The sequence below is a fragment of the Mizuhopecten yessoensis genome, unplaced genomic scaffold (assembly GCF_002113885.1).
Source record: "Mizuhopecten yessoensis strain PY_sf001 unplaced genomic scaffold, ASM211388v2 scaffold10661, whole genome shotgun sequence".
NCBI classification, from domain to species: domain Eukaryota; kingdom Metazoa; phylum Mollusca; class Bivalvia; order Pectinida; family Pectinidae; genus Mizuhopecten; species Mizuhopecten yessoensis.
Window position 1 is genome coordinate 248,679 of NW_018408658.1, and position 27,851 is coordinate 276,529.

At 35.2% G+C, this 27,851-nt stretch overlaps 1 protein-coding gene across 1 annotated transcript; it reads right to left on the reverse strand.

The window, feature by feature from the left end:
* Positions 1–2,549: 2,549 nt before the first annotated feature.
* LOC110461775 (multidrug resistance protein 1B-like) lies at positions 2,550–27,851 on the reverse strand. The gene is made up of 25 exons (XM_021515428.1): positions 27,550–27,851; positions 24,969–25,404; positions 23,637–23,785; positions 22,626–22,922; positions 20,956–21,127; positions 20,461–20,585; positions 18,615–18,792; positions 18,195–18,419; positions 17,770–17,895; positions 17,097–17,300; positions 15,762–16,094; positions 15,133–15,160; positions 14,536–14,669; positions 13,531–13,698; positions 13,342–13,443; positions 12,431–12,508; positions 12,157–12,240; positions 10,973–11,176; positions 10,047–10,147; positions 9,578–9,718; positions 8,808–8,964; positions 8,372–8,569; positions 7,870–8,076; positions 7,253–7,399; positions 2,550–7,136 (listed from the first exon to the last, which is right to left on the reverse strand). Exons 2-25 carry the CDS (start codon positions 25,251–25,253, stop codon positions 6,930–6,932), a joined length of 4,050 nt encoding a protein of 1,349 aa, XP_021371103.1. The 5' UTR covers positions 25,254–25,404; positions 27,550–27,851; the 3' UTR covers positions 2,550–6,929.

Below are 27,851 nucleotides of genomic sequence, written 5' to 3' on the forward strand. Positions count from 1 at the left end.
TTAAGTTACTAAAATTATACAATCTCAAAGTAAATTTTCTATTCATTAGTTGACTTACCACCCCAAACCTGTAAGCTACACCGAAGGTAATGTTGTAAAGTGATACATATGTAGTTCAAAAACTAGGACAACTTGATGTATACGACATACGTGCATTCACATGGGACCAGCAGCTTATATAATTAAACGGTGACAATCTTGGCCGACAATGAAACATAACATGTATATAGGACAGAGAGGCAGCGAACATAAAGAAAAAATAAAACGACAAGATAAGAAATATGACCAGGGATCTTTGTGTGAAAGATGCACCCATTTTAACACAAACGACCATGTTAAATTCACTTGTTGTGGGTTCCAAACCATTCTTACAAACCTTTTTCTATTGTTTAATAGATAAGGGGCTACTATGTAAAGGCCTGGTAACAAAAATACGAAAGCAGCATAATTACATGACAGAAAACAAAATCTTGAGTATTTAGATTTCTTCAAGGTCAGATTCGGTGATGGTGTTGTACACTTGACTAAATAATGCCATTGACATATAAAATTCGTTTGAAAACATCGGGAAATTCTTACACTGCATTTTTCAAAAGTCAAAATATCGAATATTGAATTGATGAAGATATGAAGTGATATGTTTTTATTTATGTATTTTTCATTTATTTACTGTCTGTATAAACTTCTATTTCATTAACCCATATTCGCACTATAAATGATATACATGTACAATATTAATACCATTAATTGTCTAATTGTATTTCAATTGTCCCTGCGCCAAAAACATTATTGACCAGTTAACCCTTTTTTGAGTCTTACTTTTGAATATGTACGTATTAATTCATTTTGATGTTAATGTGGTTACAATGAAAATATGAGTATATCAAACTTAACGTTAATTATTGTTTTCGGAATTCTCATTCAGAAATATTTACTGACCTGAATTAAATTATATTTAGCATTGCAACAGCTGAAGCAGGATAACAGGAGACAACCTTTGTTAATCCTACAGTTCGGGTTCTTTAAAGTAAACACTGGTACATGTACATTTTAGATGAACATATTTTAGTTTGTCACATGTTTTTGAATGACCCGGATCCCTACTGGTATTTGTCAAACCACAACTAAAACATTACTTCTGACCTCACAATGAATAACTCTGAGTTACTATATTGATCGGCCCGTGTATATATTTACCGGTGACAACACAACTTTCTACTTCTGTGCATCGTAACAAAGTTATTCAAATCACTCTTTTTTAGTTCTTCATTTGATATCACTTTAAAAAGATGAATTCACCTCAGTTTCCTTTGAAAAACAGCTAATTAACTACATCGGGTGATGAACCTCACATGGATATTTATCAATATTGTTTTTTTGTATTTTTGTTATTTCTTATTCCATTTTAGTGGAATTTCTTCATGTTTGAAAATATTTTGCAATTGAATTTCCTTTTAAATTAAGTTTAAGTTAGATAATCCAGGTTCAGAACGTTTATATATTGTTACAATTATATCAACTTTAGCTAGGGATAAACCTGCAGTAATAGCAATTATGCCGGGCCAGCGTCCTTCCAGTTACTCAGCAGGAGCAGGTACACTTGTACTCACTAGCCAGGAGCCTTGCCATTTGTATGGGCCTCGATCTCGATAATTAACATACAAGGACCAGTTACTTATCAGGATCAGTACCTCACCATTGCTACCAGTATCACACCAGGCCAATAGCAAGATCAAGGCAAGCAATAGAAGTGTATGTAGTGTCCTTGGTATCGAGTTAAGCTGTATTGTAAACTACAAGTTTGTATGCGATAATATGTCCTATATTGTGTCTGCATTTTCAACGTTTTCAAACTGATTTAAATCAACAAATATTCAAAATAAAACCGTTTATAATCTATAAAAGGCTGTGTGATGCAGCGTAACTCATTTCGTTATACTGTATCAATTACATGCATCTCTCAAGATCCAAGGTGTTAGACTCTGTTGGTATATCACTTAGTCTTTGAGGTTTGCCGTAACCTTGATGGCCAGGCCACAATTATCTCTTTCGTGTAGTTTCAGGGTATCTAAGTGTATCTCATCAACATCCTCTTCTGTTTCAACAGTAATTTATACCGATTTCGATTTCCACCTTTACGTTAAGTCCGATGAGTCCATACAATTACGAACAGCTATATAGTGCAGTGTCATCATTTTTGGCATACTGTTTCATTCACCAAATTTTAAATGTGCTATTCTTCTTTTTATATAATTAATTAAAACACTAAACATCATTTGAGCCTTTAAGTGTATAGATGAATAAACTTACTATTGGCTAGTTTACAAATAATGCACAGAAGTTGAGATCACAAAATTAACCCACATACCAGACTTTTGAATGATATTTAGACGTTTAGATCACATTATATACTCACAAGAGAGGTTTGGAAAGCATACCGAGACATCGAGATACTATACATATATAAACTATACCAACCTAACTCTTAAGATACATGTACAATACTTATACATTAAAACAACCAAACAATATAAAAATAAAAATATGTTTATTTTCAATGTTTGAACACAAAATATACCGTACACCAATGTTAAATGATATACGATACATACGCATTAAATATTTCACAAATGATTTAGTAATCATACAAAAGAGGTTGCTACCGCTGATTGACCTAATAAAACATGATAAGGTTGGATGTATGTTTGTCAGGAATTACAGTATGTGGTGGTCGACAATTATACTTCCTTTGGAAAACATACATTACTTATATTTACATTTCAAAATGGTTGTATTCCATGCTTCAGTTACAAAGTCAGTGTTTTAACAATAAGATCGGTGACGTCTCAACTTGGGCTAACGTGAAGCACATATTCTATGCATTTCAATGATATGTTGCTGAGCAAATGTAGCAAAATTAACCTCATTCAATTGTCATTGGACAAAATATATAGTATACAAATGTCATATATCAAAGTATACCGTATACAAATATCTAATAACATAACAATCTGTATATAAATGACTAATAACAAAACATGCTGCATACAAATAACTGGTCACACAAGATATTGTAAACAATTGAAATGTCTGATATAGATATACGGCATAAAAACGTATACAAATAACAAATCAAATACAGCCTGCTATTGTGTCTGGTGCCAAATCAAAGAGTACTCAAGGTTTCACAAAATAAATGGTATACATATATTTGATAACAAAATACAATAAGAGATAACGCAATTTTCATATTTGCTAATAAAATGAACCGCAAACAACATCTGATCACAAAATAGGATTGTAACGATATGAAAATATTAGATCACACAGAAAAGCGTGTGTCCGTTTTGTTTTGTCCTTAAGAAACTTATGACAACATAAACCTTGTCATAAGTTTCTTCGCAGCAAAGCATTCATTCATATAGTGGAACTATATACGTAGCCTTATCGTGAAAATTATTGATAATATCATTGAAATGATTGTACTTGTAAATATTATACTTGTGATTTTTGATTCATACACAGCATGCCTATAGTTTGTATTAGATATATCTTCCTTCAATAGGATGCCTATAGTTTATAATAGGTATAGCTGCCTTACACAGTATGCCTGTGATCTTTGTCATTTATATAATACAACTTATGTGTGATTCGTGCTAGACAGTATACTGGTGACTTTTAAAGCATTATATTATTAATCAAAATTCATGAAGTGATACAGAATCTATAACAATTAACCTTGAATTGAATTTTTAATTAATTTATCCCATCCATCCATTATATTATTATTGTTATAGAAGGCATCATAGTTCATTTATCATGGATGTTTTGAAATTTGTATTTAGATATTTTGTCATGTTGACAGTTAAATATTACGCACTGATGGTAAAGGTACTTGTTTCAATACCATTTTGTTACACGATTTTAAGCTGATTTCTTTTTCGTTATCGAGCTGAATCAACGGAAACCTTTCTTGGATAAAAGGAAAACGGAATAAGGGTTATAAAGTAGATGGCGCAAGTCTTCAATCATTGTAGAAATACCTGATGTTCTTAAAGGCCAAACTACTGTTACAAAAGTAGCTTAATTTGGCCATGGATTATATAACAGGTGAGAAGCTGTATGTAAATATGTTTTTTTGAGGAGTAATGCAGATACCTGCTTTTATATGTATACATACACGGCTAGCAAATAAATAACAATAATATGTTTCGAGAACGGAGTTCTGATTGAAAACAAATCAAATTTAAAGTACAGATTAAAAACATTCTTACGAAATATTAGTTGATGTACATGATTTTTAATTGATTCTAGCAATTACAAGATACAGAACATTGACTTTGACCGTCAATAGGGTCCTCATGACGATTGTCAGATCTAGAAAACATTAACAGAGACAATGAAATGACCATTGCATAAAATAAATCATTATTCGATAACATAAAAAGTATAGATTGCGGCTCCAATATTATGATTAAGTAAACACACAAGAACTCACTACAGTTTACAAACTCGAATTGAACACCAGTCTCGACGTTCATTTTTAATAGATCTACTACCTGTTCCAGTGTTTATATTTCATACCACTATGACCATTATCAGTTAGGATACGTAATACGACTATAAATATAAATATTTTATTTTTATTCTATTTTACAACAATTGCGATATCCACTGCGCCACCCGACAACCCAACATTGATTTTCCCAGTGTCATTCTAGATATGTCATATAAATATTACCAGTAAAATGAAAATGAAATAAAAGGCCCATAATAGTGAAATTTAATTCAGCTCGAAATTATCTCCCGATGCAGTATTGGCAAGACACCATTACCCTGAAGATATTGAAAGTAACTAATACCTGAACTGCAAAAGATAATACAAGATAATCATTCAATTTCAAGGCAAGACCATGGAAAATGTGAATAACTAAAAGTTGTCAACATATACTGGCTCTAAAATGATAAACCTGAGGAACCAAATGGTCATTTAATAATACAACGAAAACAATTATCAAGGCAAGGCACTGAATAAATTGACATATGGTAATGTAACGCAAAATCAACAAGAATTGCCGGATTTATATATGATTAAATGTGAAAGAAATATAGACATAAAGTAATAAAATGGCCTTACAACAATATACAAAAGTTTACGCAGTTTAAATTTACCTGTGAAGTTGTGGCGATTTTTATGTCATTGTTTTCTTTTTAAAAGATTCTAAATTACTTAGCTGCTTTATCAAAATTATAATCTGTTCCACTGGCATGGCTCAGACAGATTATAAGCGGTGTTTGATTTGAAAGAGTCTAAATTTACACAAAATTGAACATCTATACATATACAAATATTTTTGCAGAAATATTGCTATATGAACAAGCTGGTCTGACCATATGCCTATTAACATACATATAACCTATTTCAGGTTGAATCTAATGTTAAGCTGAGGTAAAGACATTTCAAAATCTAATAAATATTATTGAAAGATGTAAATCTCTGACCAACTGTATAAGCTCAACAGTACCAAGTTGAACAGGTCTGATATAATCCGGCTTGACCATCTGATGTATTTAATGTAAAGACAAGGTAATCAACCACACTTTACCAAACAAGATAATCAAAAGCGTAAATTAAAGAAAAAATACATTAAATTCTGACTGGGGAAGGATATCATTTTTTATGATTCTGATATGAACTAATATCTTTAAAAGAAAAAGTACCCCTATTTGCCCCTTAATTGTCATTCTGAAAACAAGCATATGCGATAAATATATGACATTTCTTTACCTTCTGGTGATATTTGGAAAGACATTGTTATATCAAATAAGACCTTACACTCTCTCAGAGATATTGTAGACAAAAATAGTCTGACAGACTGAAGACAACGTGTGATGACAAAAATGCTTCCGCTCCGAAGACAAACTTTATATCAAGATAAACAAAAATCATTCAGCTGTTCTTATGTAAACAACATTTATATCCTATTCCTTAAACTCTACAATAAATTGTCGGCGTGATATGACAACGAAAACGGATCAATACGTTCTACTGCAGGCAAAAATTAAGAGGAAAAATAAATAAAACAAAAACAATAACATGTACATAACATTTAAAATAACGGCACACAATTACAAGGTGGATGGTTAAATGGTCGTGCATATCTTAAACAATGTGCTGAACAAATAAATAGTTATCATAAATTTTCCGGAACTGTGTGCTGATGAGCAATCTTTCGCACCAAACATCTCTGAACTGTGAGCCTCGATAGCAGGATCATTGTGTACTTAAAATGTATTGAATATTAACCAATTAAAATGTTCTCTTCTAATGAGGATTGCCTGGTAATAGGCAGCCCTGAGCTGTTTAAAACTTAGCTACATTTGTATACACAATCTTGATTATTTAATATACGACCAATACCAATAATTTCAATAAGCAAAATAGGCAATGACAGACCTGTATATTTTCCCTGTGTGTATGTCTGAATATATATTATAAATTATTTTTTAATTCGAAATCATTTCGCTTCTACCAAAAACAATTTTGTTGAATAATCGTTTTTAAGTGTTCATAGAAGTCCGCCGACTATGGAATAGCGCGTTCATTTGTGCATGCGTACAAGTGGGGAAATAAATAGATATGTTGTAGAAATCCATAACTATGAGCGTTTTTTCATGGTGTCGCCTCCTTGCAACAATTGTGGTCACATGAAGACGGTGTCCTCAGATTAAAAACCATTTAAGGGCGGCAATTGTATCAATATAAAACGTACCTTAATATAGAAACAACACTCAGAATTTATCTTCACATGAATACTACTTGGTGTCAACGTATACAATAAAACGCCATCAACTTTTTCTGCTAGCATTTAGTTCTATGTAGACGACATGTTTGCTCATAATGCTCATTACATGCATACAACGCTTTTTTAAAATTCAGTCTTTTTGTTGTTATGCTGGCTGAGTTTGTAATAAATTCCTTTCTTGGCGAGTAGTTCAGAATGACTGCCGAGTTCTACTACCTCACCTTTATGGAGAATGGCGATGCGGTCCGAATTTTGTATTGTGGAGAGACGATGTGCAATGACAAGGCATGTCCGACCAGCGCGTGCTTTGTCCAAGGCCTCTTGTACGACCTGTATCAAAAACAAGTATCAGGTTGTTTTTTTATTAAACAATTTCCACTAAAAATGTCATCAAAAAAAGTTCAATACTTCTGAATATTAATATAAAATTAACAATAGCATCTTACCCTTTCACTTTCTGCGTCGAGTGCTGAGGTAGCTTCGTCTAGGAGCAACACTTTTGGGTTGCGTATAAGTGCCCTCGCTATGGCCACCCTTTGTTTTTGCCCTCCGCTGAGTTGTGTCCCCTTATCTCCAACATTCGTGTCATAACCCTATGTTACAGAATTGTTTACATATTTAAACTTTCTTTCCATGTCAATACATAACGAATTATATTTGTTCTACTTAATATGTTAGTATCGTCCATAAGCTTTTTCAGTAATATTGTGATGAAGTCACTTGCGAAACAAGCAATCAGATCGTGCTAAATCTTCCGTTTTCCTGATAATTTTTTAACAAATGTGTAAAGTTTCATCGCTTTTGTTATAATTATGATGAAAACAAATCTTAAGGCCATGTCACATTAAGATCGTTTCGAAAATAACTTAGGTGATGCCAATCGTGTTCAGATGATAGAAAATTTGAAAATGTTTCCTGATAAAGCATAAAAATATTAAAAAAAAAAAAATGAGGAGTAACATGTAAACGTCATCAATTAGATTTGCCGGAATAATGTTACAGATATGTATTATATCAGTAATTTGTAACAGTTACTAATCCTATATATCAGTAAAGTTCTTACATCTGGCAGGCTGTTAATAAATTGGTGTATGTTGGCTTTTCGTGCTGCTGAGATAATTTCATCCATCGGTACAATCCTGCTGTTGTCTCCGTACGCTATGTTTTCTGCAATACTGCAGTCAAACAGACAGGGCTCCTGGGAAACAATGCCTATCTGATTGCGGAACCACTTCAGATTCAGAGATTTTATGTCGTTACCGTCTGCCAGCTGTGAGAGGGGAGGTTATCCAAATTAACATTTTGGAACATGATAGGTTTAATAACAATTTGAAGATATGGCACTCTACAATTGGGACCTAATAATTGATGGTTAGTTCGTCAGGGTCACAAAAGTTAAAACTCATTTTTTTTGTAATTGCAATCTTAACAATAACAGTGTCGAATGTATATGAGTGTTCTGCGATTCTGATAACCGCTGTCCAAAAGAAAAATATTTGACAGCAATATTACTACTGTTTGAGGTAAATGTAAAACGTGTTGGACACTATCAATGAATTACTTACAATGCATCCTCCCTCCGGGTCGTAGAACCTCTCCAGCAGCTGTACCGTAGTAGATTTACCACAACCACTCGTGCCCACAATGGCCACTGTCTCCCCCGGCTGGATAATCATGGATAACCCACGCAGTACCTCAACTTCCGGTCGAGTTGGGTAGTGGAAATGAACGCCATCGAGTAATATACTGCCACGAAATTCAGTCTGAAATAATAAACGTTAATTCATCATACAAAACAAAACCTATATCAGATATGCAATCGACCTTACTTCTGCCAGATTTTTTTCACCAGATCAACTGTTAAATCATTGCTGCATCAATGAGGTTATCTAAAATATTGATCAAGTTAGCATGTCTAAACAATATTAATACAATGCTACTAACCATAATGTTACCGTCCTCACTCGCTGTATCTATTGTGTGTAATACAATGCTACTCACCATAACGCTACCCTCCTCACTCGCTGTGTCTATTGTTGCTTTCATCTCTATTAACTGGAATAGGCGAGATGCGGCCAGTTTGCCTTTGTTGTAATCTGGTGCATAGGAGCTCTGTCTTCCAACAGACATTCCACCGAAAACGATAGCAGCGAAGACCCTACAGACACAATTATACTGCATATCACTGAGTAATAAATACTGTAAGAAACAAATACATCTAAAAATCTAGATTAACACTAGTAAACAACTCTGGCTAAGTAGGTATCCGTGATATAAGTACTCTGTTGTGCGTAAATTTGACAAATATAAATAGAATAGTATATACCCCAATACATATGCCATTTTATCAAACAAAAATCTTAATTCATGTACATTAAAGCATACATTCCAAATTCAAACAATAGCATATTTATGACGTAGAAAAAATCAGTACGTAGATATGTTGTTTCATTTCTACTTGTATGATGGGTTTTTTTCTTTTAATTTTCTAGTATTTGTATCACCTTTCCTTTGAGACAAAAGAGTGAAGAGTTATTAAAAAATTTGGAATCAAATGAATATTGTTCAAGTGTACAAAAACAACGTCAATTGAAAAACAAGATATTTTAACCTACTAACATTTTGGTCGGGGTATAATACAGGATTACTACACATTGGGACGAAAACGAATCCGAACAAGAACTGGTCAATTTCGTCGAGGTTTAAGAGGAAGTCTATCAATGCATATCAAACAAACGGCATAACACATGTAACACAAGTTGTCTACTTACTTAAACACACTTTCAAATGGCAGGTTTTCGTACTGTACAAGGTAACCTCCGTACGTAAACGTAGCAGCGTAGGCAAAGAACATAATTGATTGTGATAGACCATACATAACCCCTTGGAGCACACTTCGTTTTTTACCATTTCTGAAATTTCAACAAAGTATTGGAATTTTGGTAAAGATTCCAATTACTATTATATACACTTTTCATCCTGCATATTTTTTTCCCTATTTTTCATATGATAAAACAGTCAAAAACGAGAAAAAACAGGATCATTTTACAAGTTAACACAATTTATCTTGAGTACAGTTTGGACAGTGAAGCCCTTCAAACAAAGAATTGATAAGATGGTAATTATTAAATAGACCTACTTGGTAAGGGCTAAAGACAACACGTGTCTCTTTGAGTTGTATGTATGATATAGATGCAGTAAATTACATATATATTTCATGTTAGGATATTTCATACTTACGTGTAAAGGGCGTTCAAGAAGTTATTATACTTGTCAATAAAGGATTGTTCCCGGGTAAGGGAGGCTACTGTGCGTATGTTGTTGATGGCCTCGCTAGTAAGCTGTAAGATCGAAAAAAAGTATTACTCACTCTAAAGAACTACTGTCTTGATTTTAACACAGTTTACAGTAGTGTGTTGTTTTAAGCGTAATTTTAACTTTTGTTTACATTTGCTTAGAAATTCAGATGCAGATTTACAAACTCGAGTAGTGTTACTTGTATTCAAGTAAAGAACCTGTGTGGCTCACTGGCTATTCAATGTTGTGTGTAATGATATATTACATATTTGAATTTTAACAAGGGTCACGGTCTACTTATTAAACCAAACATGATTGCTAGCGAAACACCTATATATTATTACTTTAATTAATTGATATTTGTTGAAAACATATTAACCTTTTTACTCTTACGACCTTAACAACATTGGTCCTGGCTTGTCAATTTAACCAAGGTGAAAGTGGCCTATACTAAATGCTACAGGCCAAATGTAAAGGACCTTTAAATGAAATGGTTTCAAATATTAACACACACACATGACTTGTGTAACTAAGCTAGTTATTCTACTTAAATTAATTTGACAAAACAAAGAGATAATATGTTTAATGAGTACAGCATTGACTACAATTATATACAGTCTATAAATGTTATAACTATGGTGATGTATTGACTATCGTGATGCTATTTGTTTTGTGATGTAATTAGTGCTTTGATGTCTTGACTTTCTAAATACATTGACGTTTGTGTTGTAATGGTTATTGTTGTGTATTTACCTCGTTATGTATTTACGTTGTGATGTGATGTGAACTTGTGCATTGGATCTCGTGATATATGGATAATTGAGGAAATCTTACAGTCGAGTTTCATTTTTGCCATCTTATGTATTTACCTTGCCGGACTCCTCAGTGACAGTTTTATCTCCCTTAGAAAAGCCTGTCAACATTTTTCCATGTACAACACCTGACAAAACCATTAAGGGCATAAATGCCAAGACCACGAGGGTCAATCTCCAGCTGTTTATGAATGCAATGACCAGAGCGGCGGTAACAGTTGCTAGAGACTCCAGGACTGCTCCAAGCTTGTTGCCTGCAGCCTGGAAACAATGAGAAGACATGAACATTTTCATAATAACATTTAAACTGCGTGTAATGTTTAAAGTTCGATTATGACATATTATTTATACTTCTAATAGGTACGCGTAAACTAACACTATTTACAGATCAACTGCAACTAATTTCATAAAAAAAGTCTTTCTTATGCTAAGCTATTAGCATCATGGATATCTACTCTGAAACAGTCTATCTTGTACAAAGGAGCCATCTCAATGAATACCCAGCCCCTGCACCAATCTATCAACACAGTTAACACCACTACTATATTAAACTACATTCACAATATAAACATAATCCAGGTATAAAGCTGCCGTCATAATGCATATCTTATCTGTACCAAAATACCATCACACTAATTACCTCCTCTCTACCAAGATGCCACCACAGTGAATATCTCCCCGTACCAAGATACCATCACACTGAATACGTTCCCGTTCCAAGATACCATCGCAGTGAATATCTCCCCGTACCAAGATACCAGCACACTGAATACCTTCCCGATCCAAGATACGATTACAGTGAATATTTCCCCGTACCAAAATAACATCACAGTGAATATCTCCCCGTACCAAGATACCCCGTACCAAGATAACATTAAACTGAATATCTGCCCCCGTACCAAGATACCATCACGCTGAATATCTCCTCTTTACCAAGATACCATCACGCTGAATATCTCCTCTCTACCACGATACCATCACAATCAATATCTCCTCTCTACCAATATACCATCACAATGAATATCTCTTCTCTACCACGATACCATCACACTCAATATCTCCTCTCTACCAATATACCATCACAATCAATATCTCCTTTCTACCACGATACCATCACAATTAATATCTCCCCGTACCAAGATACAATCACAGTGAATATCTCCAATGAACCAAGATGTCATCCCTCCCCACGTACAATCATGTATCCTTTATTTCAAGCTACCATCACAGTGTATACTTACCCCCTGTACCAAGCCACTGTCACGCGCCAGTCTGGTTGTCAGGGTTCCTACACGGTTCTTGGGATCGTCAAAAAATGGAATGTCCTATTTAGAAGCAGAATTTTGTATCAACCTTAAATGCTTAATCAACATGCACGCATCACGATCATGATTAGAAAAGACGGATAGCGATTAAAATCATAGATTGTTTTATTGATAATTACTCTTTTAAAGGCAGTATTTTAAAAAAAATCGGTAAAAATTTAGTTCAACTTAATGTAAATCGTTTACTTACCTGCCACATTATAGATTTAAATGCAAGTGTCCTGAACCGTGCGGTTAACCTTGCACCAGCTGTGGAGTAACATATGCTCTATGGGGATACAAAAGGATAGCACGTATCAACATATGATGGACAAGTTATATCCTTTACTAAAATTGGTCATTTTTTTTAAGAATACTTAAAATGAATACTTAGTATTAAATTTTGCACAAATTCAAACAGTTTGTAGTATCATTATAAACACAGTAAAGTTTACAATTTGCAATGTAATGTTAATGAGTGTGTCGAAATTGAACGCGGAAAGCGCTGTTATTTCACCATAAAAATACTTGGAAACGTCTTGTAATATCTTCATTTAATGTCTAGAAAAAGTGTCGTATTTTCACAATAAATATCCGAGGACATTTTCAATTATAGAAAATAATAAGATAATGTTTAATAACAAATAAATAATAATTTCTAATGTCTTTATGAAAGCAATAGTATTGAACAGCAGGCTATGCCTACAGAAGTTGTTTCCTCGTATGTTGAAATGACAAAGGAAATATTATTAAACTGATAGTTTTCAAATGTAAGGTGTAACTGCATACATATTTCAGCACTATGGTAGATCAGGTATGTTCCTACGAGTTAACACTACAACGATGTTTTTCAATATAATTTGCCCTTGTTCCTACGATTCTTCATATCGTGATATATTAACTAATAATCAGTTATAGATGAGAGTCATGAGGCTATAAGTTGTTGCAATATAACTAATCAATGTCTGGTAAAACGTGAACACCTCGCATAGTAACGACTGCTGAAAGTGTTGTGACTTATCAATTTAACATGCTATAATCTCATTATTGAACAATGTTAACTGTCGGCCATGACTAGTTTGAAGAAGGTGAAATAAATTTAGGATAGTGAAGTATTCTTACCATACACAGTCGAAGAACAGCGTTGCCGACGGCTATGGACATGATAATGCCAACTAACAGGTTGGACTGGTCTGTTTGCTCCTCTTTGGGTATTGTGAAAACCTAAAACAGTCATAATAAAGCAATAATTCTACCTCAAAAAAAAAATCGGACGATTTGACAGAAAGAAACAACTCGAGATGAACTTACAGTGAGAAACTCTGCCAGGACGAGGCCAAAGGAGGGCTGTATAGCTCCGACCAATGTGGAACACATACAGGCACCTAGAATTAGGTACCATTCTGGCGAGTTCATACGAAGAACTTTTCCTACAGACACTTCCGGGACATCCTCTTCTTCATCTTCTTCTTTTCCTGTCTGAACATGACAAAGTAAAAGTTGTTTTATCATAAACAAAAAGGTGTAGCCTGCTTTTTTTTTAGAATTCCTGAAAAATTGTAACATGTATTGGTTCTTTTAATTGCAACCGAACTGAAACAAACCACAATTGCATAAGATCACGAGAGATATTCAAGTCATATTAACATGACTCCATACTGAACGATCCTTAGAACAGAAACATTAAAGCTGAACGTTATGTGCAGTGTAGTTATTGCCAATTTAAAGTACTTTGAATTGTCTTGATCAGGGGACAGAACCCATAACGTTCACTGTTTTTGTGAGCGCCCAGCGCTCAGGCTTAAAGTAAGGTATTGAATAATTGGCACCATGTAATGAAAAATGCAGCAGGTATATCATGGTCGATTTAGTGTCCTCTGGTAGTACATATAAACCTCAACATTTAGCATTGCTTAACTGTTCTTAGCATAGAAATTTTAACTAACTGTTTCCTAACTAGTAGCTTAACAGCTGGTATGTATGTTCTACTCTCAATCATCGACATGCATGGTTGAACAACTACTCACAATGTCTATGGGCCAGGGCAGTATATATTCACCACAGGACCAATTTGTCAATACTTTACTTTGTTATTTGGGAGAAAGACAGTCAACAATAAACAAAAACAAAGATAAATGTCCGAGTTCGCAACTCACTAAAGTTAATTAATCGTATTTAATATATCAAACTCACATACTAAATGGTTAAGACTTTTCTATAGCGCATATACTTTTGACTACGTGGTTATATTCCAGTATCACATAAGCTAACTTTTTCTCTTCTTTGACCTAACGTTGATGCCTTCCTCTCACTTACCGTCGATGCCCTTCTCTGATTTAACACCAATTCCCTCTTCTTGTTATTCTTGGAATTGGGGTGAATCTCGTCGGTGAATGTATCATTCTTTTTATCATTGACATCAAACAACTTAGACTCAAGCTCATCAGCCACTGAAGTATGAGTAAACGATAAATTTAAAGCATTATTCAGTCACATTAACCAAATTTGTTATTTTTACAGCGTTGCTTTTGCTAAATTTAAGGTCATATTATATCTGCAGATACCTACACATAAGTAATATTAATTGACATTCCAACAGACCCAATGGCATCCGTAATTGTGATAACTCACCAGCTGACATACAAAGGCAGCTGTAACAAAACCATACGTGTAATAACATACAGACCTAACCATCCATCATGCTAGTCAGACATTTACCAAATATTGACGCTATGTGATCTCTATATTGAGGACACCACTGTTTAGGACACTCCATTAATGAACAAAGCGGCGGTAATCATAAACAGGAGTTAATTACATATTAAAAACAAATTGCGATTTATAAGTTACTGGAAGTCATTTAAAGGTATACCACAAGATCGGCCTGATAGTCACATAATTAAATAGACATACCTTCTTCAGCCACGTCCGAATTGTGACTCTGAAACAAAATTATATTTATTCAATTCTCATTTGTAGCTATGATGATGATATTGTGTAAGACAAAGAGAGCTCTCAGTGGATCAACGGCTGAGTACTGCACTCAGAAACGTTTGTCAAATTTGTTCTCACTAGGACAATTGATAATTCACATACTCAGATATTGTAAAACAAATAAGGTAAATATTTATCTGAAATTTGCATGAAATTAACATATATACACCTCTTTGTGAATATATCATTCACAATGATACAATTTAATATTTCTCCGTGATAGTTTTTTTGGCAAATATTGGAAGCATCATGTAGCTCATTTTTGTTACTTTTTCTGAAGTGTCAGAAGTTTTGTTTAAAACATTTTCATAGCAGTAAAATTTTGGACTAAATAGACAATTGTTTCAGTTATAACACTCCACAAGGGTTATACAGTTGGGATGGACAGAGTGGTCTAACGAGCCACATTCATGTCAATTTAAGTGTCTTTAATAATATTTGCAGGTAAAGCAAACCTGTAGTCATTAAATCTAAAAGCTAAAAGGCTTCGGTATTATTTTACCCACTAAAAGAAGTGATCTATGGCGACTCAACATGTGTGTAAATACCTGTTGATTAACGAGATGACAATACAGCCCTTCCTCCTGCATCAGCTCATCATGTGTGCCATGCTCCATCACTCGTCCATCATCTATGCCATAGATAATATCTGCATTACGTATGGTCGACAGACGGTGGGCAATGACAATGGTTGTTCGTCCCTCCTGAGCTTTTTCGAGCGCTTTCTGTACAACAGCCTCGCTCTCGTTGTCTAGAGCTGATGTAGCCTCGTCGAGTAGTAAAATCTTGGGGTTTCTGACTAAGGCCCGGGCGATGGCTATTCTTTGCTTCTGTCCTCCACTCATCTGGGCACCTCTCTCTCCCACTAACGTTTCATAGCCCTAATGTAACATAATAACAGTATCGTATGATTTCATCGTTGTTATTTTATAATATTATACCCGCACGTTCCTGTTAAAAATATGTCGAACAAAACATGCAGAGCCGGCCCCTTGAGTGTTTCCTCGAAGTTTTTGTACATTGTATAGCATTTGTTATAAAATTCATATTTTTTTACATTCTTCAAACAGCATGGATCTACAAGCACTGGTGATACAGCTTTGACAGACCCAATCACTTATCAAACTACTTTATTATTTAATAATTCTGAACCATAATACTAAGTGCTGAGGTAGATTTATGTGAGTGATGTCTAAGTCAAACACGTCATGTAATTATGTGTTGTCTTGGTATACATTTAGCTTAGAAATAACTCAATTAAAACACGTCCATGATATTGCCAAGGAATAGTTAACTGAAAACGTCATTCAATTATTAATTAACCAATATTCAATTACCAATGCGATATTCCGAACTGGTTTGTGAGTAAGATTTCACCACTGGAAATGCAGACCTATGACCTATGAAATGTATATACCAGACTGGTTTGTGAGTTAGATGTTAGCCCTACAAACTAAGACATATGACCTATGAGGCATGTAAGACTTGTTTGTGAGCTAAATCATAGTTCTGGAAACTCAGACCTATGCCCTATGATACGTGCCATATTGGCTTGTAAGTAAGATCTCCCCTCTGGAAGCTCATACATATTACGTATTAGACATGCCATACTGGCTTGTAAGTAGGATCTCACCCATGGAAGCTCATATCTATGACCTATTAGACATGCCATACTGGCTTGTAAGTAGGATATCACCACTAGAAACTCAGACCTGTGACATACAGGACATACCATACTGGCTTCTAAGTAAGATTTCACCTCTGGAAGCATATATGTGACCTATTAGACATGTCATACTGGCTTGTAAGTAAGATCTCAACCTTGGAAGTTCAGACCTATGACATAGGAGACATGCCATACTGGCTTGTAAGTTATAACTCACCTCTGGAAACTCAGATATAAACTCGTGAGCATTGGCTTCCCGAGCAGCTGTCTTGATTTCCTCCATGGTGACCTCGAGTCGTCCATACCGAATGTTCTCAGCGATTGTGGTGGCAAATAGAATTGGCTCTTGACTGACCACGCCAACTTGTCTTCGTAGCCAGTTTACGTTTAACGTTTTAACTTCATGACCATCCAGCAACACCTGTTGTATCAGCACTGCAGTCATTAATAGGTGACTATAACTATTCGCTAGAGATACGAAGCAAGCTTATGTATAAATGTAGCCAGTCGATGCAGAAAAAATGTCAAGAAAGAATTTTGCCCATTAGCAGTGGTTATTAAGGTAAAGAGATTTAAAATAAATGTCTTACATGTAAGTGTTCCGAAAAATAGTAAGAAATGTAAATATCCATTAAACATAATTATTATGCCTTTGCAATACTATAGTCACCCAGCCAAACCTACACTATTAAACTGATGTACAAAAGTGGTATTAAAGAGAGGTTCGTTTGGGCACCTTTTCCTTTAGACGATCCGTTACCATTGGATTACAAAAGCAGCAGCGTCAACTAACTCTCTTTTGTGTAGTCTACTATGTACGATACAAAACAATACCACAAATGTAATACATCAGATTGGTGTTTAATACCTACACCAGATATGTCACCTACCTGACCAAGCTCTGCGTCATAGAACCTCTGCAGCAGCTGTATCACTGTGCTTTTGCCACATCCACTCGAACCAACCAACGCCACTGTTTGACCCACGCCGACCTTTAAACTCATGCCTTGCAGTACCTGTCAATTTGGCATGAATACTTTTCTACAAAATGTTACCAAGTCTAATGTATTGTAACAACAAAATATTAGTAAATATAAATTTAGTTGAAGAAAGGTTCCAGATTGTCGCAAACCTGTAAGAGTTTTGTGTAGGAAGTACATATCTAGAACTCCTGTTTGATTGTATTGTAAATATCATTAGCGAGTCAGCACAGTAGTATCTTTTTTAATCTTTTTAATATTCGTTAAATTTACAAAATGAAGTTTGTAATGGTTTCAGAACAATGAGAAATAGCAGAGCACGAACTCGATCTTACCGGCGTATCTGGACGGGCAGGGTAGTCAAAGAAGACGTCCCTTAACTCAATGTTACCCTCGTAATTCTCCAGTGTTTTGCCTTCTGTTGAGACAGGATCTATCTCAGAGATAAGTTCAATGACCTCGTAGACTTTTTGTGCAGCTCCACGGGCATTAGCCAGAATCTCGAGAGTGGGGAAGGCATTTCCGAGGGACATAGACCCAATCATTACCCCAAGAAAAACCTACAAACAGTACATGTTACCATAAATAATGCAATTATTTCATTCTACCGAAAAAACATTACTCTCAGTTTATCTACGTGTATTAAGTTGTATTAGAACCTGACATCGTATTTGACATTATTATAAAGGGGATTCAAAATTAGAACTTCCTGACTTTGGTGAAGGACAAATAAAGTGGTTGAAAGTAGACATTACCGTGAGCGTACTTCCTGGATCAAATCCACTTTCCTGGTCCTGTATCAGTTTGATTCCGTACCAAAATGCAACCGCGAAGGCTCCATACAGTAACAGCCAAAGTACACTGCCACTGAGTCCTACCAAGACCCCTTTCTTGGCAGAATTAGACTTAGCATGGGATAGGTGACTATTGTACCTGACAAAAAAGAAGAAGAAAGACTTCGCATTGGATAGACGATCAATGTAAGGTAGGAGTCAAGACGCGAAACTCATAATTGAATAGACGATCAATGTAGCGTAGAGGTCAAAGCGCTAAACTTATCATTGGATAGACGATCAATGTAGCGAAGAAGTCAAGGCGCTATACTTATCATTGGATAGACGATCAATATAGCGTAGAAGTCAAGGCGCTAAACTTATCATTGGATAAACGATCAATGTAGCGCAGAGGTCAAGGCGCTAAACTAATCATTGGATAGACGATCAATGAAGCGTAGAAGTCAAGGAGCTAACTTATCATTGGATAGACGATCAATATAGCGTAGAAGTCAAGGCGCTAAACATATCATTGGATAAACGATCAATGTAGCGTAGAGGTAAAGGCGCTAAACTAATCATTGGATAGACAATCAATGTAGCGTAGAGGTCAGGGCGCTAAACTTATCATTGAATAGACGATCAATGAAGCGTAGAAGTCAAGGAGCTAACTTATAATTGGATAGACGATCAATATAGCGTAGAAGTCAAGGCGCTAAACTTATCATTGGATAAACGATCAATGTAGCGTAGAGGTAAAGGCGCTAAACTAATCATTGGATAGACGATCAATGTAACGTAGAAGTCAAGGTGCTAAACTTATCATTGGATAGACGATCAATGTAACGTAGAAGTCAATGTGCTAAACTTATCATTGGATAAACGTTCAATGTAGCGTAGAAGTCAAGGCGCTAAACTTATCATTTGATAGACGATCAATGTAGCGTAGAAGTCAAGACGCTAAACTTATCATTGGATAGACTATCAATGTAGCGTAGAGGTCAAGGCGCTAAACTTGTCATTGGAGAGACGATCAATGTAGCGTAGAAGTCAAGGCGCTAAACTTATCATTGGAGAGACGATCAATGTAGCGTAGGAGTCAAGACGCTAAACTTATCATTGGATAGACTATCAATGTAGCGTAGAAGTCAAGGCGCTAAACTTATCATTGGATAGACTATCAATGTAACGCAGAAGTCAAGGCGCTAAACTTATCATTGGATAGACTATCAATGTAGCGTAGAGGTCAAGGCGCTAAACTTGTCATTGGAGAGACGATCAATGACGCGTAGAAGGCAAGGCGCTAAACTTATCATTGGATAGACGATCAATGTAACGCAGAAGTCAAGGCGCTAAACTTATCATTGGATAGACGATCAATGTAACGTAGAGGTCAAGGCGCTAAACTTATCATTGGAGAGACGATCAATGTAGCGTAGAAGTCAAGGCGTTGAACTTATCATTGGAGAGACGATCAATGTAGCGTAGAAGTCAAGGCGTTGAACTTATCATTGGAGAGACGATCAATGTAGCGTAGAAGTCAAGGCGCTAAACTTATCATTGGATAGACGATAAATGTAACGTAGGAGTCACGGCGCTAAACTTATCATTGGATAGACGATCAATGTAGCGTAGAAGTCAAGGCGCTAAACTTATCTTTGGATAGACGATCAATGTAAGGTAGGCGTCAAGGCGCTAAACTAATCATTGGATAGACGATCAATGTAGCGTAGAAGTTAATAAGTATGTTCAGTGTAAGAATAAGCATGGTTACACATTTCGCTTACAGCTACGGGAGTAATTTCCCCTGCTAGACTACCTGTCTTACCTAGCGCACTCTTTGCTTTGTCCGTTGAAGGCCATCACTGTTTTTATGTTTCCTAGGGCTTCCTCTGCTACAGAACCTGCTTTGGAATAAGCGTCGGATTCTTCCTTGGCTAAATTGCGCATGAACTGTGTAGCAATCAAAAGCGTCTTTGTATCAATAAACTGTATTGCTATATACATCTGAACAAATTAACAAAATATTCTGGTCCCAAAGAGAACAAATCTTAACTTTAAAGGGTTAATATCACAAAATATGCATACCCTACTACAAAATGTTCGTAATTACTTCCATTGACTGCAAAATGTATGCCAGCTTACTACAAATGTATTTACTCTAATTACACTGTACAAAATATACTACCACCTTCAACTCAATACATGCAAATCTATACTACAAAATTAACGTACTCTTACTTACAAATATGCATAACCTTACTACAAAATGTACATTAACGTACTACAAGATACGCATTTCCTTAATATAAAATGTACCTACCCTTACTAAGGATCCCCCTGTTATAATGATAACTGGACAGAAGCCAACCGTCGCCAGGGCAAGTTTCCACCCCGACAGAAACGCAATAATATAGGCAGCTACAAACGTAGTAAACCACTGGATCATGGTCGCAAACTTGTCGCCGATACCATCTGATATCAAATGAATATCCCTATGATAAACAACAATAAACTGTCAGATTGAGTTAAATTGCAGAGGCATGACTACATCTTCATTTTTTTCGGAACAATTTGAAAGTCTCGTTAAATCATCACAACAGAATCAGTCCTACACCATAATTTTATATTAATCAATAAAAAAACTCAGGATAAAGTTTGATGAGGATTAACATTTAAATATTCCAGTCATTGAGAACATTGTATGGACTGACACATGTATGGAGACACAGAGAAAACATTGTATGGACCGACAGATGTATGGAGACACAGAGAGAACATTGTATTGACTGACACATGTATGGAGACACAGAGAGAACATTGTATGGACCGACATATGAATGGAGACACAGAGAGGGTATTGTATGGACCGACAGATGTATGGAGACACAGAAAGAACATTGTATGGACCGACATATATATGGAGAAACAGAGTGAGCATTGTATGGACCGACAGATGTATGGAGACACAGAAAGAACATTGTATGTACCGACATATATATGGAGACACAGAGAGAACATTGTATGTACCGATAGATGTATGGAGACACAAAGAGAACATTTTATGGACCAGCAGATGTATGGAGACATAGGACGAACATTGTTTTGGCCGACAGATGTATGGAGACACAGAGAAAACATTGTATAGACAGAAAGATGTATGGAGACACAGGAACATTGTTTTGGCCGACAGATGTATGGAAACACAGAGAAAACATTGTATAGACAGAAAGATGTATGGAGACACAGGAACATTGTTTGGACGACAAATGTATGGAGACACAGAGAGAACATTGTACGGACCGAAAGATGTATGGAGACACAGAGAGAACATTGTATGGACCGACATATGTATGGAGACACAGAGAGAACATTGTATGGACCGACAGATGTATGGAGACACAGAGAGAACATTTTACTAGAATCTCTTTTCAGTAGTCCATATTGAATAAGAGAATGTCATGATTTGCATTCAAAGTTAAGCGAGTATATTTACTGTGTGAACCATGTTAAGCGAGTATATTTACTGTGTGAACCTTGTTAAGCGAGTATAGTTACTGTGTGAACGTCATTAAGTGAATATACATACTGGGTTAATCTTGTATAGTGAGTATACTTACTGTATGAACCTTTTTAAAGCGAGTATACTTACTGTATGAACCTTTTAAAGCGAGTATACTTACTGTATGAACCTTTTAAAGCGAGTATACTTACTGTGTGAATCTTTTCAAGCGAGTATACTTACTGTATGAACCTTTTAAAGTGAGTATACTTACTGTATGAACCTTTTCAAGCGAGTATACTTACTGTATGAACCTTTTAAAGCGAGTTTACTTACTGTATGAACCTTTTAAAGCGAGTATACTTACTGTATGAACCTGTTAAAGCGAGTATACTTACTGTATGAACCTTTTGAAGTGAGTATACTTACTGTATGAACCTTTTAAAGCGAGTATACTTACTGTATGAACCTTTTAAAGCGAGTATACTTACTGTGTTAACCTTGAACTCAACTCTCCACTGTCATGCATGTCAAACCAGCTGATTCCCTGTCTCATTACTGACTGGAAGAACTGCTGCCGAATCGTATAGATCTGGTGTTCTGCTGTAGAGCTGTAACACATCACTGACAAAGAGCCAAATATAAACACACCCACAGCGAGCAGACAGAACCAGACGGCGTACCCTTGTGCTATGTTAAAAATGTCTTCGTACTCTTTCAGTTCACCAAACGTCATTCCATTGGGTGCCGTAAAGTTGTCCGGCGGGAAAGTCCCATTCAAATTTGATCTAAAATGTAATTGATTGAAATTGAAGAGTGAATATATTGTTACTACAGAACTCATTAAAAAATGTTTTTAACACAATATTCATTTATCAGATTGCAACATTTCACTTAAGATATATCATATGTACTGTACACAAGGCAACCCCCATCGGTAATGATTTATGTATTTACCGAGTGAGACACCAATCCAGATTACAATTATTTCTTCCAAACATTGCGGTCAGGTGTCAAAATAAAGATCACATTGACTTACTTTTGAAACAGTGAATTATGTTGTCTTGGGATATCTCTACATACCAAAAGTTACTCCATTAGAAAGAATATAGACGATAAGCTTTTACAACGAATGAGATCATATATAATCAACAAAACATCCATCAAAGCGATTTATATTTTGTAAACTTCGCAATCAAAAAGTATACCTAATATAAATTTATACTGAGTGGTAAAAAAATTAAAGTTCCTAACAAAAACGGAGGTCACAGGTCAAAGTCACAGTGACCTACCTCTCGTACTTGCATACCAGATCTGCTTAATCCAGGTGAAAAAGTATCGTAGATGCTCATAAATATGCAACATTTTAAATAAACATTGTTATATATTCTTATCACGAGCTACGTATATCACTGGTATGTAAGATTACTACGCATTTCGTATCAAAATGTAATTTAAACAAGGAAGAAATCAGAAAGCATATTGTATTGTTTGATACTCACATAAAAGATTGGAACAGATCGTTCAGGATCAATGCGTTGGCTACCTGGCCGTACACATAGAGGTTTAATGGGACGCAACAGCCACTGACGGCAGCGCACAGAGTCCCAATACATAGCAACACCTTATCTATACACGTCGCGTACCGGAACTACAACATACAAGGGGCTCATTTAGTCACCCTGACCAGTACCGTCGAGTATGGCTCGTATCAAGTCACTCTTTATACATTGCAAAGAGATATAGCTGACAAAATAAAGGCCGGTATGAGTGTAAAGAACCATACCAAAAGATAAAAATAGCTACATCTCCCCTATGAAATCATATCATATTCTGAAAGTTTACAAAATGTTTATTTCTTGGTAACTTATCCTGTGTATCCAGTGAATGGATGGCCAATGTGTTTACACGAGGAGTTTTCGGCCTATAGTCCGTGGATTTTAAGTAGGATTGGTTGTTAACAAGTATACATGATTTATTAAATATTATTAACTAAATTGGAGTTATCTCCCCTACACTTTTGGATTGTTATGACGGTATATATGTACTGATTGTAAAAAAAGTTAAGTATGGACTTAAATAGGCCTAGCCTGGGGTCCAATCCAATTAAAATATACAAAGTCAATAAAATCTGTTGAAATTGATTTAACAATATAGGTGTTTGGCGATATAATCCACTAAGTATCAGACAATATTTGGATTTGGCATTTACAGATAAACGTTTGTAAATTGTATTGATAAGATTTTTACTCCATTTGTTATGTTAAATTGTGTCTAGTTCACACACGTGTAGTGTAGTGGCCAGGTTAAATGCTCTAAACTTGAGAGGGACATTTCCTGGACAAGCGTCACAAGATTTGGTTTAATCTTATTTTGTTTAACGTCCTATTTAAACAGCTGAGGTCATTTAAGTACGTGACTCCATGTGTGTTGTGTAAGCGTGCATGTGTGTATGTGTGCACTGAATCACTCTTCAGTTCGTTGATGTGACCGTAAAGTTTGAGCACTTGAAACACTTCTATATGTTTCCGTTCGTTATGATCACTGTACATGTACGCATAACATATTATATTCATCAAGTAATGATGAAATGCTCTAACTCACATTACAATATCAACTTGTTAAATGTATCCTTAAATTTATAATCATACTTGATTCCTACTAAGTTCTTGTCCGAAGCACCTAAGCTACAGGTGTATTATTTCTTAATCTTGAAGACCCCGTGCGATAGTTTATTACGTTTGGTTTGGTTTGGTTTACTATTGCTTAACGTCCCATCAACAGCTATGGTCACTTAAGAACGGCAGTTTATTACAATGTAACAATTAACTCACAAGTCCAAAGACTCCAATCTTCAGTCCATTATCTGAGTCTGTTTCTCTTTTTGGTTGGCTTGCTTCGTCTTTCTCAAACTTTACATCTGGAATAGGGACATGTCTTTCTTTCGCGTCGTGAGTCCTCTCTTTGTTTTCGTGTCCGTTGGATAGAATCCCCCCTTGTCCTTGAGGTGCCTCGTCATGTTTGTTAACTATGTATTTTCCATATGAATCGCCATTGTATGCCACATCTCCGCCACGCTTGACTCCGTTTACATTGAATTGTGACCTTTCCCTCGTCATCGCCTTTTGTTTGGTAGTGGGATAACGTGTAAACTATATCTTTTATGAAAGCATGAATTAACCAACATTAACACAGTAAGGTCAAAATATGGACTCTTTTTTTCTTTAAATAACACTCCCGAACGCCTTTAGTCATCTAAACATTGATTCTCTGGAAAACAAATGAAGAAAATATATTTTAAACAAATAAATGAACCAAATTATAAATATTCGCATCAAACGAACAAGTAATTTCATTATATGTACCTCAACGACAACCTTACAGAAGTTATACTTTACAGTTATTTTCTACTTTTATGCTGAATCCAAAAAAGCCGGACAGGTTTCACATGTTTAGTGTAAGGCGTTGTTTAATTGTATCGGACTTTGGAGAACATTACGTCACTAGGTCGTGACAGACTAGCACGCACGGATGGATATTGTTGACAGATGTAATTCTTTCGTAATTCATTAATGATCGTAAACTGATACAGTTTATAGATACAGCATTTGCATCAAACTTAATTACAATAACTATTTCCATGCCATTCTATTTTAATCTACTGAATAATTTGCTCGCAATATGTTTGCTTGATGGACAAATGTTCCTTAATTACATAATTCCTTCGTATTTAATAATGATAGAAATATAACTAATTTAAAGACGGGGGGATTTATTTGATAATAAGGCTTTAATATATTTGGTTCTCAAATCGTTATAGAAGGGGCATTTTAAAATGAAATGATATTCGTCCTCGATGTCATTTAGACACTCAGGGCAAGTTCGAAGCTGACGTGGATCATTTCTGTGTCTGCCTGATTCGATAAGAAGACAATGTGAAGATAAACGTAATCTAACGATATTATTTTTTTTTTTATAATTAGCAGAAATTGGTTTTGAAAGATAAGTTCGCAATGCTAAGTGATCTACAACATGCCTGTATGATACACATTTTGGCGACGAAACAAACAAATTCTCACACTCTTGCTTGAAATTGTCTAACAAACGTTGTTTTACAATATATATAAAATTGCTTACATTTATAATATGTTGGGAAGCCCAAATGTCCGTCATACCTAATTAGCCCAGCTCGTGTTTGACTTTCGCAACCCAGTTTTATATGATTAGCCTCACATTCGTTGTACATATAATACTCGTAACATCCTTTTAAAATACAATTGTTGGTAGAGGTTAACTTACGCCAGTATTTAAATATTCTTAATTTGCGAAGGAGGGACAACGGAAACCTCCCTAGTTCAAAGTATACCATAGCATTTGGTGTCGACCGTTTAAGAATATTTTTACTAAAGTCTAATTGTGCCTTCTCAATGTCAGGGGCTGTATGGAAACCCCATACTTCATTGCTATAACCCGCCACACTTCCTACATATGTGTCAAAGAGACTCAGTCATGTGGAAACAATTAAAAGCATGGGTACACAAGCCTTTTTTAATGCGAATATGTACATGTACGTGGCTAGCAGGTATATATGCACATTACTCTGGAACACACGAGTCCTAACGATACTGATATCTTCTCTATTTACCTCGGGATAAGATATTAATTGTAATACAGGGTAGAATACAGACGACAGACATTTTAAAAGCACAAGTTCTACTTGAAGATCCTCATTGTTTTTAAAAAGATCTTAACATGTGGTTATGTTGCTTAATATTGAATAATTACCATATTATAGTGTACGTACAATTATTACATTGTCAAAATTAAATTAAATATATGCAAAAACACTTACTTTAACTTATTGGGCCATTAAATTAATTTTCGTCCTAATATATTTCGAATATATATAAATGTATATTATTTACTACCCGGTAGGTCCAGATTTATGTAAACAAGTCTTGTGTCATTATAAATCTTTCCCAGGCACTTCATATACGGGGGTATACATGCATGCTGTGTTAATTTCATGTGTTTATGACTTTTTAACAATTGTTTGAAAAAGGGACAGGCAGTATTACCATACTAGCTATTACAACATGTACGTATACATATATATACACACTCTTTCATACACAAATCTGTTCAGTCAATAAATCGCTACGTAAAGCTGAATTTGTACCGTTTTATTCATATTGAAGTTTGAACAAGCACTAGAATACAAAAAAAAAAAACCCTTAAATAACCATAAATGTATGTAACTACTGGGGTTTTTCATCAATAGTTTAGATTTTTTAGTGGTCAAGATTTGACAAAATCTGTCCCAACCTAATTTAAAACAAAATCTTAGATGAATTTTTTTCTTTCATAATAAAGTAACAAACAGTTAAGTAGTTAAATAACGTCAATAAATCTTACCTTCACTACACAGTGTGTCAGGTAAACAGTATTTCCAACGTACCCCACTGCTGGTTAAAATCAGACTAGTTATGCTGGCTTTTATACCTAATCCATACGTACCGTAAATGATGCAACTTCTATTTGAATATTCTGTTCATTATTTAACCTTCTACCCCAAACCTGTAGCCAACACCAACAGAGATGAACAAATCTGTATTCTGGAAACTTTCCTGCTGTAAAGTGATACACGATACCTCTGCTGGTCACAATCTAGGACGATATCATATACAGTTTTTGTATATATGACACATCATCGTGTG